This window comes from Marmota monax, unplaced genomic scaffold, assembly GCF_021218885.2.
Source record: "Marmota monax isolate L192 unplaced genomic scaffold, Marmota_monax_Labrador192_F-V1.1 WCK01_AAM20220418_F8-fsc00159, whole genome shotgun sequence".
NCBI classification, from domain to species: Eukaryota; Metazoa; Chordata; class Mammalia; order Rodentia; family Sciuridae; genus Marmota; species Marmota monax.
The window spans coordinates 1,408,555-1,426,114 of NW_026694999.1; the positions used below are offsets into that span (position 1 = coordinate 1,408,555).

General features: G+C 31.8%; 1 protein-coding gene across 7 annotated transcripts in view; it reads right to left on the reverse strand.

Annotated features, from left to right (window-relative positions):
• Wdr17 (WD repeat domain 17) overlaps window positions 1-17,560 on the reverse strand; it is a 96,641-nt gene that overhangs the window by 14,132 nt on the left and 64,949 nt on the right. For 5 of the 7 annotated variants that reach the window (XM_058573670.1, XM_058573668.1, XM_058573671.1 and 2 more), the window contains 13 exons: window positions 17,162-17,248; window positions 16,777-16,830; window positions 14,665-14,829; window positions 12,018-12,220; window positions 10,821-10,970; window positions 10,596-10,726; window positions 10,175-10,300; window positions 8,936-9,091; window positions 6,216-6,280; window positions 3,069-3,201; window positions 2,513-2,604; window positions 1,355-1,454; window positions 297-436 (listed from right to left, as the gene is read on the reverse strand). In XM_058573670.1, coding sequence (XP_058429653.1) covers window positions 297-436; window positions 1,355-1,454; window positions 2,513-2,604; window positions 3,069-3,201; window positions 6,216-6,280; window positions 8,936-9,091; window positions 10,175-10,300; window positions 10,596-10,726; window positions 10,821-10,970; window positions 12,018-12,220; window positions 14,665-14,829; window positions 16,777-16,830; window positions 17,162-17,248 — 1,602 coding nt within the window. The remainder of the gene's footprint in view (window positions 1-296; window positions 437-1,354; window positions 1,455-2,512; window positions 2,605-3,068; window positions 3,202-6,215; window positions 6,281-8,935; window positions 9,092-10,174; window positions 10,301-10,595; window positions 10,727-10,820; window positions 10,971-12,017; window positions 12,221-14,664; window positions 14,830-16,776; window positions 16,831-17,161; window positions 17,249-17,560) is intronic. The other 2 variants (XM_058573672.1, XM_058573669.1) reach the window with 1 other exon arrangement.

Here is a 17,560-nt window from a genome sequence, read left to right on the forward strand (position 1 = left end):
AGATCTCACAAGAATAGGTATAGATGTGCAAAGTTTTAAGAGGTGGGATTGTGTGGTCTTGATGAATTTAAGAAGTGCACATTTGTTGTCTCCTAACTCTTGAGGTGCTTGAAACATTATGGAGCTACACCTGACTACTTCGGAAGCGGTCATGGTAGATTTCATTATATAACCATGGTAGTTCTCACCTGTCCTATCATCATATAGTGTCCTAATACATATCAAATGTAATTTATAATATTTCAAAAATGCATGTAATCACTATAAAATTATTCTTTCAATTTGGAAGTTCTTACCATATTGGAATCATCATGCATTTTCTTGCCAGTAATTCTAGGGCATAGTGAGTTGCTGGTGCTGCAGATTCTCCTAGTACCATTCCCACACAGACGGCCAACTCCAGTTCATTTCCACGAATCAGGTATGCCATAGCAAGCTTGCTCAAGAAGAAAATAATTTCTTCAGTTGCATAGATGCTGGGTAAGATCATCACTCCCCTCCAAGCTCATAAAGTAGATAAAGTAGTATTAACCTATAAATCAATTATTCTTATAAAGTATCGTTATATTCCTGTACAGTAAGAGTAATTGCGATTTTCAAATGAAAAATCTTGATAATGAGACATATGAGAAATTGATCAGGTCAGAATTGAAGACTTTAGAACTCTTGCTTCTATTTTTGCATTTAATAATACTCGGCTATATCCTCAACACATCCTTCAGTTTTTCAGAAAAAAAATATAAATTTGAAAAGTTTCTACAAGATTGTACAATAATATTAAATCATTCCCTAAAGCCAGTATTTCTAAGGATAAGTGCAAAATAGAACCTCTGTATTTTCCTTTTTACGTGAATGGGTCAAGTGTAATGTGCCTTAAAAATAAAATTTGTAATGAACATATAAAAGTATACTTAAATATAAGTGCTTTAGTTTGTATCAGTTCTCATAATCCTAATAACTACAAGTGAAATATGTAAGGTAGTTACACTTTTTCATTTTGGGGCTGAGGACATCTGAGATTCTGAGAGATTAAGTGATCTGATCAAAGTCAATTTGTGTTAGAAACAGAACTAAGATCCTTTAATTCCATGTCTAGTGATTTTTTTTTCCTTCATCAGACTATCAATTCTCACCTATGATGAATTAGTTAAAGCAAGATTGTTAAAATACATATCATGTTTTAAAAATTAATCAAGAGATTTCATAGTCTATAGCATTTGTGTGTGCTAATTTGGCAAGTAATCACTCAGGTTTGGAAGCATACAAACCAGAATTTACGTAGAAGTCACCCCTCAAACACCATGACACATCTAATGAGGTTTTCAATCACAAGCACAAATTTGAAATGTTGTACCTCAATATTATCTACAGCTAGATGGCAACATGCAGCGAGTACTGCTCGACCATCCTGAAAATACCATTCTGCCAGTTCTTTACTGACTTTGTGGAGGAGTCTAGAATGAAAGAAAAAAAGAAATATTCTTTATTAATGCAAGAATTCCATCATAAGTGTGAATAATGTCCTTTTCAAAGGGGGATTAAGGGACCTAACAGGTTTTAATTTGACATCCTTGATTTAGGTCTAAACCTTATTTAGGAAAAAATTCAGGAAAGCAATCTCTCCAAATATATGCTCTGGTCGTCCTCTCCAGCCTTAGCACCTAAACTCTAAGACGAAAAGCCTGATTTTTAAAGCTTCCATTCTCTAATGGGTAAATTATGACTCACATGTATAATGTTTAGCTTTAGAAGAATCACAGGTTGAAATGAATTTTTTCAAAATTTAGGTGATGCCCAAGATATGACTTGTGTTATATTAGGTCTTAAAATGCCAAGTTTTAAAATGGCAGAGAATAGGAGCAAAGATTCAGGAATTACTACATGATTCCCAGCACATTACTACTCATTAACATTTCACGATCCTTCTGTAGTTTCTGAAAGTCTGAAAAGTTTAATTATCTTATTGTCGAGGTCCATAATAGGCACCAATAGAGGGGGTGGGAAAGATAGACTAAGGGTGAAAAATTCTAATTTCTGCTTCTTTTATAATATAACCAACTGTATGGACATCCTACTTAAAAGAGGAATAAGTGTTATTCTATTCTACACACTGATACTAGCATCATGGGATTATAGACACTATGGGGATATTACATATACTCACTTTACAGTGAATCATCAATAAACAGCATACCTTATTTTACTACCTTGTCCTCCCCAACAGGTTCAATCAGTTTTTAAAGTATTTATGTGCTTTAATTGCTCTCTCTCTCTCCTGAAATGCATGCTACTTTTCTGGAAGTTACATAAAATGCATGTAGATTGTGTCTACATGCCTGACATTTTTTTAATTATCCAGGGATAAAAGCTGTCATGGAACTCCATGTGAGAAATGCAGTTGATCATAAGGCAGCAAGTCCTCAAAGAAGGATGTGCTACATAACCTCAAAAACTTCTAAAGAAAACCAACTACAAAAAAATTCTGACCCAAAATAAAGAGTAAATCACTTACTCATCAAAGTCTTCCTTGTAGATATCATCAGAATATGAAGCTCCTTTAGGTGTAGAAACATGCAAGTTTTGCATATTCCCCTCGCATGCAGCCTAGGGGGTTTAATTAAACTTTTAATTAATGTTTAGCTATATAACTGACAAATTTAAAAATATTGTTTGTAGAAAATTACATTTAAATCATGTTGAAAGTTTATATGATTTGGAAAGAACCTTAGAATTTGAAAATAAATAAAATGTAACTGCATTGTGAATACCAACTTGAAGCTTCCAGTAAATGATTACTAAATAAAAGTTGTTCAAATACATGGTATATCACAGTGAACAGCATGTGAAAAGTTCAGAGTTCTGAGATGCCTGCCTATTTAAAAATCTAAAATAAGTTCAGTATGACCACAGCAAAGATAGTATGATAAAAATGTTGAAGCAGAAGGCTGGGGAGGTGAGTTGAAACCAAGCTATCTATGACTGTCAACCACTTGCCTATGAGAACAATATTCTCCATTCCTCATACCCACCCACCAAAGTATGTGGCTGCTATATTTATGAGGTTTTACCTGTGCAACAAGCAGAGCTTCTTTAAGCTGACCTCTTGACATAAAAAAATTTACTAGCTTTCTCACATCACCAGTGGCTATGCAGTAAGGAATGACATCATCCTTATCTTCCTGGATTAATTGGTCAGCTCTCCTAATAAAATAAAATTTTTATTATACTATATTAAATTAAAGCAAAATATTAATTTCAAGGTTTTCAGTTGGACTGATATTTTCTGAAATCATGTCTAAAATTTGTAGCAAATTTCATAAAGCTTTTGGGGACATCATTTAAAGAAATACAGATTTTATAATGAATTCACATATAGAAGACATAAAAGTTATATAAGATAATACTACAGATATATATTTAGCCTTATAACACTACATTTTCATTGTATTTTAATCATTTACTAAAATGAACAATGTATTTGAAAGTAAGTTGTAAAATGGAAATATGACTGTATATTTACTCTCAATTGGATTAATCAAATATGTGGATGTCTACGTAAAGACAGAATCTTATGTGTTTTAGTAAGAATAACAATGAACAGAGAGCCTCTTAAGTTGAAGTAGTATTAAAAAGGATAATAAATATTGATAATAAAATGCAAAATACTGTAAGTAACCCAAGCAAAGATCTTTAAAGATAAATTAATATTCCAGACATATGAGGGGAAAACAGGGATCATGATTCTGGATACTGAATGGTATACATGTATCTGTTTCTGTGTATCTGTATTTCCGTACTCATCACTATCTGTCTCCCTGAGTCCTAAATATTTTCTCAATGATCAATCTAGTTCATTCTATCCTAAAATTTAACTCAAGTTTTGTTCCAGATTAAACTGGTATATATAATTTATGCTGGCATTTTAAATATGCTGAAGTTTAACTTCTAATCTTTAGGTTGATAGAGGAGATAATTTTCATGTTGTTCATCTAACTTCCAGTTAACCATCTCTAGTTCATAGACTCAACTGGGTACTCCTCAACAGCCTTTACTTCTCATCCTGATTTCCTCATAGTAGATGTTTAGAAAATACTCTACTCTCCTGGACATTTTGGAAGCAGAGTCAAGAGAGTTCCAATCAAACTCTCTACGTGACGGCCTGAATGGGCTGGATCTATAAAATATAAACCTCAGGATTTGTGGGGAGATCATTTTATGCCCATTATTTGGAGTAAAGAGCAGAAAAAAATCGGGTGTTTACTGATGAAGATCAATGAAATACAATTGGAAACGTTGTCTGTATTCCCATCTGCAACTTCCCCTCCCTCCCATTGCCTCCCTTAGCCCCTTCTAATCTTGTCTCAGTCTCCTTTCTGGCCAAGCAGCTCTTAAAGTTAAGGATACCTTCCATTTGTACAGATTTATTCTGAGTTACCGAATCAAGATTATCTATTTGACATTCCTATTAAAATCACAAAGGAATCTATAACTCATCATGTCCAAAGAGAACTAAGGATCTTATGTCTCCTTTGAATGAAATAATCTCCTAAATTTCACTTTTGGGGGGTTGTTGGTTTTTTGTTTTGAAATCCCAGTGAATAGCAACAGTGTTTCAAAACCTAAAACTGAGGAATTATTTGTGACACCTTCCTCACCACTATTACCAAGTCCAGCTAATTTTAAATCCTATATATGTCAATTTTTTCCACTTTTCTCCCCCATTACCATTTAACTGTGCCACTGTTGTCTCCTGACATGATTGTTCTCATGCTCTTCAACTCGTCTCCTCATATTTGCTATTGACCTTCTCTAATCTGTTCTTGATACTTTAGCCTGTGTGAACTTTCAAAATGAAATTCTGATCAGGTCACTTTCTACTCTGTTTAAAGTTTTTAATGTCTTCAGTTGCTCATAGGATAAAAAAGAAAGAAAGAAAAAGAAAAAGCTTAACATGTTACAAAACCCCCAAACATTTAGCTCCTAACTACCTTTTTCTCTTTCACTTGGCGCCACGCCCAATGCTGGCTTCTGTACTCTAGCTATCTTAACACCCTTTTAGTTCCTAAATGGCATAAAATTAAGCTTTTGCTGAGGTTGAAACAGTGTTTTATGAAATAAGTCTCTGCTGCTGTCCAGACTTTATTAATGAGTAAGTGGGAGCAGTAACTTTCACAAGTATGTTTTGAGGGTAGAGAAATCTATAAATATCTGTGATTCTGGGAGCTTATAGTCTGAAAATGAGAGTCAGCTTATTGCTTAGCTTTCTTTTGGGGCAGCAGGTGCTGAGGAACAGTCTACTTTCCCAGGGAAATATGTAAATCCTTCTGGATTTCATGTTTATCCTTTGACTGGTTTTAAAGCTATAAACCATGAGGAACTGAAGATTGGTGGTAGCTACCAAAAGTTGGGAGAGAAGCAAAGAACTGATTCTTCCCCAGAGCTTCCAGTTGTAACCAATTTTGCCAACAAATTGATTATGGACTTTTTACCTCCAGAACCATGAAGGACACATTTCTACAGTTTTATGCCATCCAGTTTGTGACAGCTTGTTACAGCAACCCTAGGAAATGGATCCACCTGAGAAAAAATCTTGCTGGTTTATAGCATTCTAAAACAAGGACATTTAGGTACGTTTTCTCGGTGGTCAATCCATTCTGTATCATCAGTACCTTCCTTATACCAGAGAAGAAATGGCAGAATTCAATGTCTCCTACTAGACTGTAGATTAGATTCTACAAATAATAGAATATTATATTGATAGCCCTCAGAAAATCTTTTTACTTTTATTTCAATAGTGATATTAATCAGTAAGCATGTTTTCTGGTTTGCCTTTGCCTTCATTTATATGGGGAAATTTGTCTTCTGTCTTCATCAGAGGAAAGGACAAATATAAGAATATCAGAATGATTTGTAACCAATTTATTAATCTTTTATAAGTAGATAGAAAAATTCATATATTAAATAAGACAACATGAGAAAAATCTGAAGAAACACTACCACATTTACATATTGCTTCTATTTTAGCATATGATTTTTTTTATTGTTGGTTGTTCAAAACATTACATAGTTCTTGATATATCATATTTCACACTTTGATTCAAGTGGGTTATGAACTCCCATTTTTACCCGGTATACAAATTGCAGAATCACATCAGTTACACATCCTTAGCATATGATTTTAAAACATCTATGTGGATGCAGACAGTTGGTCTTACCTCTGCATTAACTTCTTCCAGTATTTCACAGAGACCCCTGGTGCAATTGACAGGGCTTTGTCCCACTAGGATCACAGGCAAGAAGGATAAAAACATACCTATTTTGATTATACTTATATCAGGGTTTTAAATGAATTCATATTTATAATACAGAACTTTTAGAGTTCTTGAATTTTCAGGAATATTTTTGTATTCTATCTAATGCATTCCACACAGACTAAATATTACCATGTTGTAAAATAAAATCTGTGAAATTTTAGTATTTAACAGGGAAAATCCAATCACAAACCTAGAGACAAAGAAAGAGAGAAGGAGGGCTAGAAGAAGCAAAATTGAGACAGGAAGGAGATGAAAAGATAGTAACTAAGGTGTATAGAAAATATTGTAACTCATATTCTAACACAACACCAAAACAATTTGTTCTATGGTGTTTATATTCAAAATAATACTGAAATTTTTAATTTTAACATTATTTGATTGAAGAAATACACCATTTACTTCTCTTTTTATTTTTTTCATATTCATTTTATAAAATTTATTCTCATTTCTATCCTTATAATCAATAATGTTTGTCTTATTTTAAAAACTAGACTGCTATTGAGGAGCTCATTATTCAGTTAAGGCCAATTATGACTAATTTGAAAATATGAAATTTTCTGAATTCAAGTTCTAAAAGGAGATGAAGAGAAAATATACTGAAATATCACTACATGAATCAAAATTTTCACTTAATTAGACTTTCCAAAATAATGGAGTTCTACTGCAATGAAGCCTTAAAAATTAGTAATTAACTTAAGATAACATTGACTTTTAAATAGTTCATTTCTGAAAATACATATTTAAAATCATGTTACCTGAAAGGTACCCTATAATAAGTTTTAGGAGAAATGTATTTATTATAGTAGGGGAAATGGAAGAAAAATGTTGGAATATAGATTATTAACTTTGAATCCACCAAGCTCTTTCAATAAAAACATATCAGTTCTCTCTGATATGTGGATACTAACACACAGTGAGGAGTAGGGGAAGAATAGAAATTCAGTGGATTAGACAAAGGGGAATGAAGGGAAGGGAGGGGGCATAGGAATAGGAAAGACAGTGGAGTCAATCTCATTTAATCTTCCTATGTACCTATATGACTACACCACAGTGAATCTCCACATCTTGTACAAACAAATGACTGGGCTCCAAATTAGAATAAGATGAACTCCATGTTTGTATAATTATGTCAAGATATAGTCTACTGTCATGTATAACTTGAAAGAACAATAACAAAATAAAAAATATAAGTGAAAAGATGAAATGTTTTCTTCACCCATAGTTTATTGAAATCTTATTGAAATAGAGATTATTGAAATAGAGATTAAGCTTATTGAAATAGAGATTATTCCTGAGGAGGTGATTATAAACAGTTACAAGCACACCCATATTTCTAAAAAAAAAACTATAAACAGTTCTATGAATCTTAAGAGCATCAATGAATCTGTACAACAATAAATTATTAAGCTTCTTAGGGATACCTAGTTGAGAAAGTTTTTCAGTTAAGATAGTGTAAAATTACACACACACACACACACACACTTGGAAAAGTAAAGAATTATACTGTTCTACCAAAACTCATTCATTCCTTTTCTCCTTTTGATAGATTTTTCTTCTTAGTAATGTGCTGTTAAAGATTTGACTCAAAAGTTACTTTTTTATGTGATAATAAAATTTTTACATTACTCTAAATTAAACATATTAATAATATTGAAAATATTATTGAATATATTAAATGATATATTTTATTATTTCAAGTAGTAATTAATTGCCTCTAAATATGTGGGAAAGTAAAAAGGTGAGTTAAATTTGATTTTGATATATTTTAACGTAACTACATTGTTTAGTTTTACTTTATATTATTTCCAAGTAGTCTTTAAATCACACCTTATAATTACAAAATTAACTAACTTAGAGGTTGTGAAAGTGATAATTGGGTCCACACCATTTCAACATTTGTTTTAGCAGAGTAGGTAGGTGGAGAATTTTTGTTGAGCTAAAATATATTTACAGAAAAGAGAAAAGATCAATGAATTTTTACAAAGTGTATCTACCATACAACTTGTACCCAGGATCAAAGAAACAAGCACTCCAGCCTCTGTTCCATTCTAATCACTACCCACCTACTAAAGGTAACCATTGTCCTGAATTTTAATAGCATAGATTCATTCAAACATTTTTTGAAAAATTTATTCTATTGAAATAGTCCTCTATAAAAATCACGATATGCTTTCTAAGTACTCTTCATCAGAGGATCCTCAATGAAAACCCCTCTTCTTGTCAGCGTGGAATTTAGTCACCACAGAGTTTATTAGAAGGAGGATTTTACTGCATGCAAATTAGGCAATTGGGGTTTCATGGCAGTGGTTCTGAAAATTTAGCATGCATAAGAACAACCAGGAGGGCTTACAAAATCAGATTATCCGGCTCTATCCCCTGAGTTTATGATTCTGTAGGCCGGGGGTAGGACGTGCATGCTACCAAGTGATGTAAATGCTGCTAGCCTGGATAACTCACTTTGTTAACTACTGTCCTAGGATATATAGCTGATATCAGACTGCTAGGAAATCAGCTGGATCTGAAAAAAACTAGCTTCATATTTGAATACTTAGTATTAAGTGTATTCTTAATATTTAGAGTACTATATTAAACTCAATAATTTTGTTTTAATGGCATATTACCTCTCCAAGTTCAACCATAAGTTCACAGTATCTCTGAATTTGTCCTAATCTCAAGTGTATTTCAGCAGCTTCCTTCAGTCTTTCCTCTTTAGTAGGTACACCAATACCACCACCAAATTTAGACATCTTGACTGTTGTTAGTTCTTGGGCTTCAGACTGATTAAAAGAAAACAAAAATTTTAAAATTTTGTTATATAAGAGCCAGACATTTTAAAAGCACATAGCATTGGAAATTAAATATTAAAAATAATGTTTTTCAATGAAATATGATACTTTTAAAAACATAATATTTTGGCATGTGCATGGGAGTGTGGTGTGGGAAAGAAGTTGCATCCTGTTAATACTCTCCAGGTATTGTAGGTAAGTGAAAGAGTGGGGGTCAAAGGGAGTCTAAAATAACATACTACTGATAGAGATCTTGAATAAAAATTCAAAAATCTTGAATGAAAACAAAAAAAATCACTGGCTGTCTTTGACCCCCGTACTGTCAATAGATTTTTCAGCTATAGTCTTTAGGTATTTAGTTTGTGATTGAAGAAAGTGCTTCCTCCTTATGAAAATAATTCTTTCACCTTCCTAACATGATTTTCTCCATGCTCTAATAGTTAATTGCTGATATTTCATTAAAAATAATATATCTCTATTTTCCTGACCCTGTATAGATTTTGTTATTGATACTAGATATTGCCCTAGTTACTTTCTTACATATTGCCCTAGTTATGAGTTAGTTAATAATCCTCTACTAAAATTCATTAAATCTCCAATATGATCAGTTTTAATACAATATATGTTGGCATACAGTCTCTTAGATCCTCTGAGGCTAAAAATCATAGTACTTATTATTATTATTGTGTCACAATAATCTTGTAATTGCAGAAAGATAAGGCATTTCAAGGAATTTTAAGTGACCTTAAAAATGTCATGAGATTCAACCTATGAAAATATGGGTACCTTAATCTGTTCTCAAATAATTCATGCTCTCATGATTGGTTTTACAGAAGATTTATCTCCTCAGTGTTCATTTATTTTAGTTTACCAATCTAATCATATAAATATGAATATAATTTCTATGATTAAAGTAATCATAAAACACATAATATAATAATTATTAATGTGATTAGATACTCATATAATACATAATGTGATTAATTACATTATGTATATTAATGTAATTTTCCTACATTAATAGTGAAAAAGGAAAAGTTGCTTGAATATATTATATTTGCATACTTTACTTACTGTTCTAAATTTAATCAGGTGCTTCAAATGCATTATTCCTTTGCAGTAGCTCTGAGGAAGTAAACTATCATCTTGCCCTTTTATCACAGCCACCAAGTTCCATAAATTGTCACTGCCACCTGGAGGCTAAAATGTTGATATAGAATAACCAAAGATAAAAAGGTGAACAAAAATCCTTTCAGCATTTTGCATCTTCAAAAATACTGTAAATCAGATTATCTATACTGAAATTAGCCAAATAATAAGTACATACTATCTCACTTATTTCTGATTTCATATTTGCTTTCTTATAATGTAGAGATTTTATTAAAAGGGGTCCACTGAAGTGGGATGGTGAATTTAAATATGTGACAACTTACTGGCAATAGCCACAGTGATTAATTTTGTCTAAAGGATCACACTTAATTCCTATAATACTTACTGATAAACATTCTGAAAACCATCTTAATTTTTTCACTCGAGGATTACCAGCCAGTTTTTCTATTTCCTGTTTAATATCTCTTGACACTTTACCACACAACAGAGGAGGAGTGCCTTGTTCTATGACACAATCTGAAGAAGAGAGAAAAAAATTTTCCTATAAAATATTATCTGAAAATAAAAATTCATTTAAAAATAAAATTAAATGCATGCATATGTTCAATACCAGTATTCCCGATAATTTCTTCCCAAGATCTGTCTGCCAGAATATTTATTTGTAAAGGAGTGATTAAAGGTGTTAATGACCAGAGTCTCACTGTAGAATCACGGGAGCAAGAAGCCATAGTGAAGGGGCGACTTGGATGGCATGTTAAACCTGATGGAAAAATATAAACCTGTTTTAACTAAAGTAAACATTGGGAAAAAAATCTTATTTATAGTTGATTCTTAAAATATCTGCAGAATAGAAGTCATGAAGAAGGTGAATAACTGAAAGATTATCAGAATCAAACTTCAACTTGTTTTTAATTAATATGGCTGACAATAATAGAAGACTTAATAAATTATTAGTATATTCTATAATATGAATATAAAATTAAATAATTATTAGAAAACAAATAGTCCCGTGTGAAAATGCTGAAATTATATTTCATTTGGATAAGCAGCAAGTATACAGTAATACCAACAGGGCATATGGTATCTATGAATTAACAGAAGGATAGATTAAAGTTCTAGTTAACAAGATGAAAACAGAATTGAAGACATCTCAATTGAGAATATCAAAAATAGGATTCTCCCCTACACGCAGTCCCACATTGCCTCAGCTAAAAGGCCACTGAGGTAAAGCATATAGATCTGAATAACCGGATTTGGGATACTTTTTCTAAGGAATTTCTTTCCTTAACTAATACAACAGAGAATAAAATGATATGCAAAAGATAAGTAATTTGATTTTCTATACTTAGCTCAATTGTACTAAAAAACTTGGTGGTATATGTTTTAAAAATTTCCCTTAGTGTCCCCAGATAGAGGAATGACTAAGTGAGTTTTATCTATTCTACTATTAATTTCCTTTTCTGCAACTTAACTCTGAAATGATAGGAAGGCAAGAGGGAAAATTTGACCCAGATATGCACATATGTGCATGGGTATATGTATGTATTGTGTGTGCATATGTGTGTGTACACAGAAACATACACCTGCAGAGAGAGAAAAACAGTGCTAACAATAATCATCTTCTGATAATTTCTGACAATTTCTTCAGTTTTCTTTTAAATATTCTAATCTTTCAATAAAAACATTTTCTAATGAGAATTTTTTCCAAAATGAAATGCTGTAACACTTCTTTACAAATATCATACTACTCAGAAATTATAAGCATCATTAATGTATCAAAATAACAAATACATGAAAAACTCTTTACCGTACACATCTGCACCATGGTCATATACAGTATCCAAACAAGTTCCTTCCCGAGTGTCCCACACTTTTATAGTATAGTCCCAGCTGCCAGATATTAGTAGATATGGAATCTCAGTATTCCACATTAATCCCCTCACCGGTGCAGTGTGTCCACTAAGAATATTTATGCAAACATCTTGAGTATAATCCCAGATTCGAACAGAACTGAAAATAGAATATTGTGTATATAATTCAAATTATAATTTATCCAAAGTATTAACATTCTTAATGAATCATAATGATTATTAGCAGATTTGAAATGCATTTTATAGATCAAGATATATCAATTCTCTTTGTTATAGTAGAGGAAAATGAACATTTAACTGTGCCAGAGTTATCTTATTCCAACATTTTTTTTATTTTTTGATTTTTACTGGTCATTTTAAAGCAATAAATATCAAATATACTGCTTTAAAATTTATATATGAAAAAGTTGCTCTCTTAAAATGAAATATCCGGAACAGATATAACTGAAAATAAACTATGACTGATAACAGAAACACAACATTAAAATTATTTGCATATCATGAAAATACATATATGATGATGGATATTATCTGAAAAATCATTATAAATTTATGCTTTTACCTAAATAGTAAATCATTCCTTCATGGCTGGGGGTCAGTAAAATAACTTTCTTGGTCAATGTGGAATCAATCTCAGACAAGTAAAAATTTAAATATAAGTAGGTTCATGATATTACTTGGATCTACTAATTGCACAAAGTACAAATGTTACTGAAATCAAAGTTTGAATTCAAAATCAACCTAAGACCTCCAAATGCTAATAAGTTTTTAACTTATACCAACCTGACAATATCAAAATATTGGTATGTCAAAGGTTATACTGCACTATAAGGGAGATACAATATGTACTTTTATTTCTTTAAAGCATATCTTTGTACTTTATATAAAAAGGCTCCCTTCATTCTCCCATCTTCCTAGTATGAGATAATAAAATCAGTTCTCCATATCCATTGGTTCTACATCCACAGGTTCAATCAAGTATGGAGAGAAAATATTTTTTTAAAACTGCATTTGTATGGAACATGTACAGACTTTTAATTTTCATTATTCCCTAAACAATACAGTCCAACAACTATTTACATAATATTTATAGTATATTGAATATTGTAAGCAATCCAGACATGACTTCAAGTATAATTGGAACATGTCCATAGATTATAAGGGACTTCAATATTCAGAGTTTGGTGTGCATGTGGTATCCTGGAACAATCTCTTATGAATACTCAGGGATGAATGTATATCTGAACATATTATAACCTACAAGTTTTGGTGCTAGTTTCCTAATAGGTTAACATTTAAATATTTACAGTTTACTATCATGCTTTCATAGATAAGAATATGTTCAATTGATTTCCATCAAAATAATCAAATGCTATTGTTGGGGACTCACTAGAATGGGGTCCTTCCTTTCATGAAAGGAATCAGGTTTTGAAATCATATATGTTTTCTGAATGAACATAAGAAAGGTTTTTATATGTCCCACTATACATGAGAATTGTCTAGGATTCCCAGGATGAGGTATAGTATTTGTGAGCTATGCTGAATACATTAGTAATTAATAGTTTCCTTACATTTTTACCTTTATTTAAAAGTGCTAGATAAATTTAGTGAGGAATAACAATTATATATATAAACAGTTAATACTAATGGAATAATCTTAGTTTAAAGCCTTTCAATTTTCACTACCATAAATAAGTAAAATGCTTACTGCTGTCTTTCTGAAAATAATCCTTAGATAATAATTAATATTATGCCTTTTTCCATATGGAACAGAATTTAGACATTGAAGTCTATGTTGAGAGACTGGAATAATTTCATAAATAATATTCACTTTTAAATAATAACCATATTTGAAATAATATTTTAAGTAATAAACCACAAAACCTCATAATTGTTTCTTCTATTAAATTTGAATTTATGCCAGAAATTTAAGGTGAAAATGCTTAATTATTTAATTTTAAACCCATGGATACTATGCATTCTGACTTGTACTGATAAAAAGTAAGATTTTTTCTTACGCAAATTTATCCCATCTTCAAGTAATGATTAAACATACCATTCTGTATAAATGTATCTTTTTTGAATATAAAATATGGACAAAATGTTAGAAACTGCCACCACTAGAGAAAAATGTTAAGTCCATTTCATTTCTAAAATGTTCTTTTCATGCTAAAATTTATGATTAGTTTTTATTCCATTCTTGATGAAATAATACAGCTGTTTTTCATATCAAACATAAGAACATTATTAAAAACTCTTAATATTTTATAGTTTTTTTCAGATCTTCCCTTTTCCTATGTATTTTTTTAAAATTTGTTTTTATTTTCTTGCCAGTATGCTAGAAATAAGCATTCATAATAAGCAAAATATACAAGAAAATAAAAGCCATGACTATAATGATACCATAAGCATAAAAGAATTTAACATTTTTTTACTGAATTTAGTTTTAGTTGTTAGCTGCCTGCTTTTTAAGCGCAAATTTAAAGTATACCCACATATAATTTGATCATATAAATATGTGCATCTCTGGGAAATATGTTTATGATTTTAAGTACTAGAAAATTAGAATCCAAAAATACATACCCATCATCAGATCCACTGCAAAGAATTCCTTCTCTCAGGGGAGACCATTTAACATGAAAAACTTTTGCTGTATGTCCACTAAAGACTTTCAATGGTTGATCTGAGCTGGTGGCTACATAATAGACACGCACATTTTTGTCTTCACAGCCAGTGGCAATCATGTCTCTGAAATGTCATCCATGGAACATTAAAATATGATAACTTTGATATTATTCTCTACTAATAATTTAAAAAATGTACAATAGTTCTAATTTCTAAAGAAATCATTGTCTGCTTCTTTTGTGAAGACTAAAACCTTACATATATAAAAACATCATATATAATTATGCTAACTGCTCATTTGCAGCAACTGTCCCAGTATAGAAAAAATTCCTTTCTCAGTGTTTCTTAAACAACTAATTATATTGCCTGAAAATTTAATTTTTATTCCAACTGCCCAAATGCTTAAAAGAGACAAATAAGAATATGGAGCTATTCTATTGAACTATTTTATTATTCAGATATAATGTAATTCTATTCATATTTAACAAATATTTATTGAACATTATCTCTTCAAAGGACAATAAAGTTTTGCAACCCAGTGTTTTGTTAATAATATTCTGCTAAACATAGACAACAGAATTATCTCACGGAACTTACATTATAGAATATGAGATAGTTAATATGCAAACAATCACACAATTCAAAATCCAATTTTATTATAATAAGTAATCCAAAGGCACAAAATATTGAGGTCAGGGAAGACTTTTTTGTAAAAAGTTTTTGAGCTCAGAGCTGAAGGATAGGTGGCAGTTCTTTGTCCAGCCCAGGTGGGGTGTGTGGTATGTACAGTGTGGTGGGAAGTAGAATCCTAGCTAACAGGCACAGCTTCAGTGAAAGCCTTGAGCTGAAAATCAGCTGGACAATACAAAGAACTGAAAGCTAATGTGAGTAGATGCAGGGAGCAGGGGGGGGCAAGGCTTCATTAATGAGATTAATGAAGTACACCAAACCCAATTTATAGTGGTTCCTCATAGGGCCTAAGTGTTTGCATTTTATCCTGTAATTATTGGGAAACTATTGAAGGATTTAAATAGTAGAATGGATTCTTAGATCTATATTTTAAATGGCTGCTATATCAGCAAACAGAGGTGGCTGGGGAAAAGGGGTAACAAAAATGTAAATTCTGGAATTGGTTTAGAAGACTTTTGAGGGCATCTAAGAGTAAAGGAAAATGCAAATAAATATCATCAGTTTAGTGGCAGGGGGATGTTTGTAAAGAGTATGACAGGCATTGATGGCTTCTGAAAATTGAGAGTTTATAAGGTAGAAAGAGGCAAGAATTATGGCTCAGTGGGGAATGTGCTAGTCACCAGCCTATTTTGTGTATAACCTAACAAGATGCTAACAAATTCCTCAATATTTACTGGAACAAATACACATGGCAGTCGTTTTGTATCATACCATGATTTGATTCAGAACACAAGAATAATAAAGCTTTAAGTATTTTTGTGCCAGGGATTAACCCAGGGGCACTTAACCTCTGAGCCACATCCCCAGCCAGCCCTTTTTATTTTGAGACAAGGTCTCCCTGAGTTGTGTAGGGCCTTGCTAAGTTGCTGTGGCTGGCTTTGAACTTGCAATCCTCCTGCCTCAGCCTACCAAACTTCTGGGATTACAGGTGTGCATCACTGCATCTGGCTCTTATTTATCTATATATTTCCCACATGTAGTATGAAAAAAAATAAGATAATTCATGATATTTGACAAATGTCAAATGTTTGGATTTTTAAATATAATCCATATCATATCAAAGAGTGGTTTGAAACACAAAATTCTTGAAGTGAAGTGAGTTAAAGGTCTAGTTTTAGTAAAATTTTACTTGGATTTAATTTTAAGTCTTGCATTATTTTTACATAATATATACTCAGCTCTTAAGCAATGATGCCTTTTCAAAACCATCCAACTTGGGAGGCTGGGGACATAGCTCTGTTGGTAGAGTGCTTGCCTCACATGCAAAAGGTCCTTGGTTCAATCCCTAGTACCATCAGCACCACCACCAACAACAACAACAAAAAACCCATCCACTTAAGTTCTGCATCTTGGGAAATTACTCAATGCAGAGCCATTAACCTGAGGTGAAGACCAATAGGAAGCCATGATGGAACAATACCATTGCAGAGATACCTAAAAGAAATTAGAGAAAGGACCACATTTCTATGGTAGAAGCCACACATAGAGTGGACTTATTTCTATTTTTCTTATTAGAAGTATGCTTTTTTCCAAAGTATCAGAAAGTTGTCTTGAGAGCAGTAAATCAGAATTTCCATGTAAAAACTTTATGAAATAAAAACAGCTAAAATAAATTAGCAATTACAAAGCTCTTTCTCATTTTCTAGGCAGGGAAATATCAAAAAAGAGAGACGAGTATTATCTATGGAAATAAAACTAAATTTCATGGTAATTTAAAATCTGTGATATAAGATTATTACTTATTTCAGGAAAAAAAAACACTTACTTGTTGTTTTGGCTCCAATCACAACCAAACACTGGAGCTGGATGTTTGTATTTGTGTAGTACTTTACCATCAATTGTTCGGATAATACTGAAATTCATTATCACATGTTAATAGGAAAAGGACATTCTAAATACATTATTTGAGGGAACAAAGTCAAAATTGTAAGTTTCAAAGATGGAATTCTAGGATAGAAGCATTTTTGCAAATTTGTTAATAAGAAAAGGACATTCTAAATACATTATTTGGGAGAACAAAGTCAAAATTGTAAGTTTCAAAGATAGAATTCTAGGATAGAAGCGTTTTTGCAAATTAAAAGAAACATTTAAAAGTACTCAGGGGGTAGAGAGAGAGGAGGGGAGGGGAGGGGAGAGGTGGGGAAGGGGGAGGGTGGAGGATGGG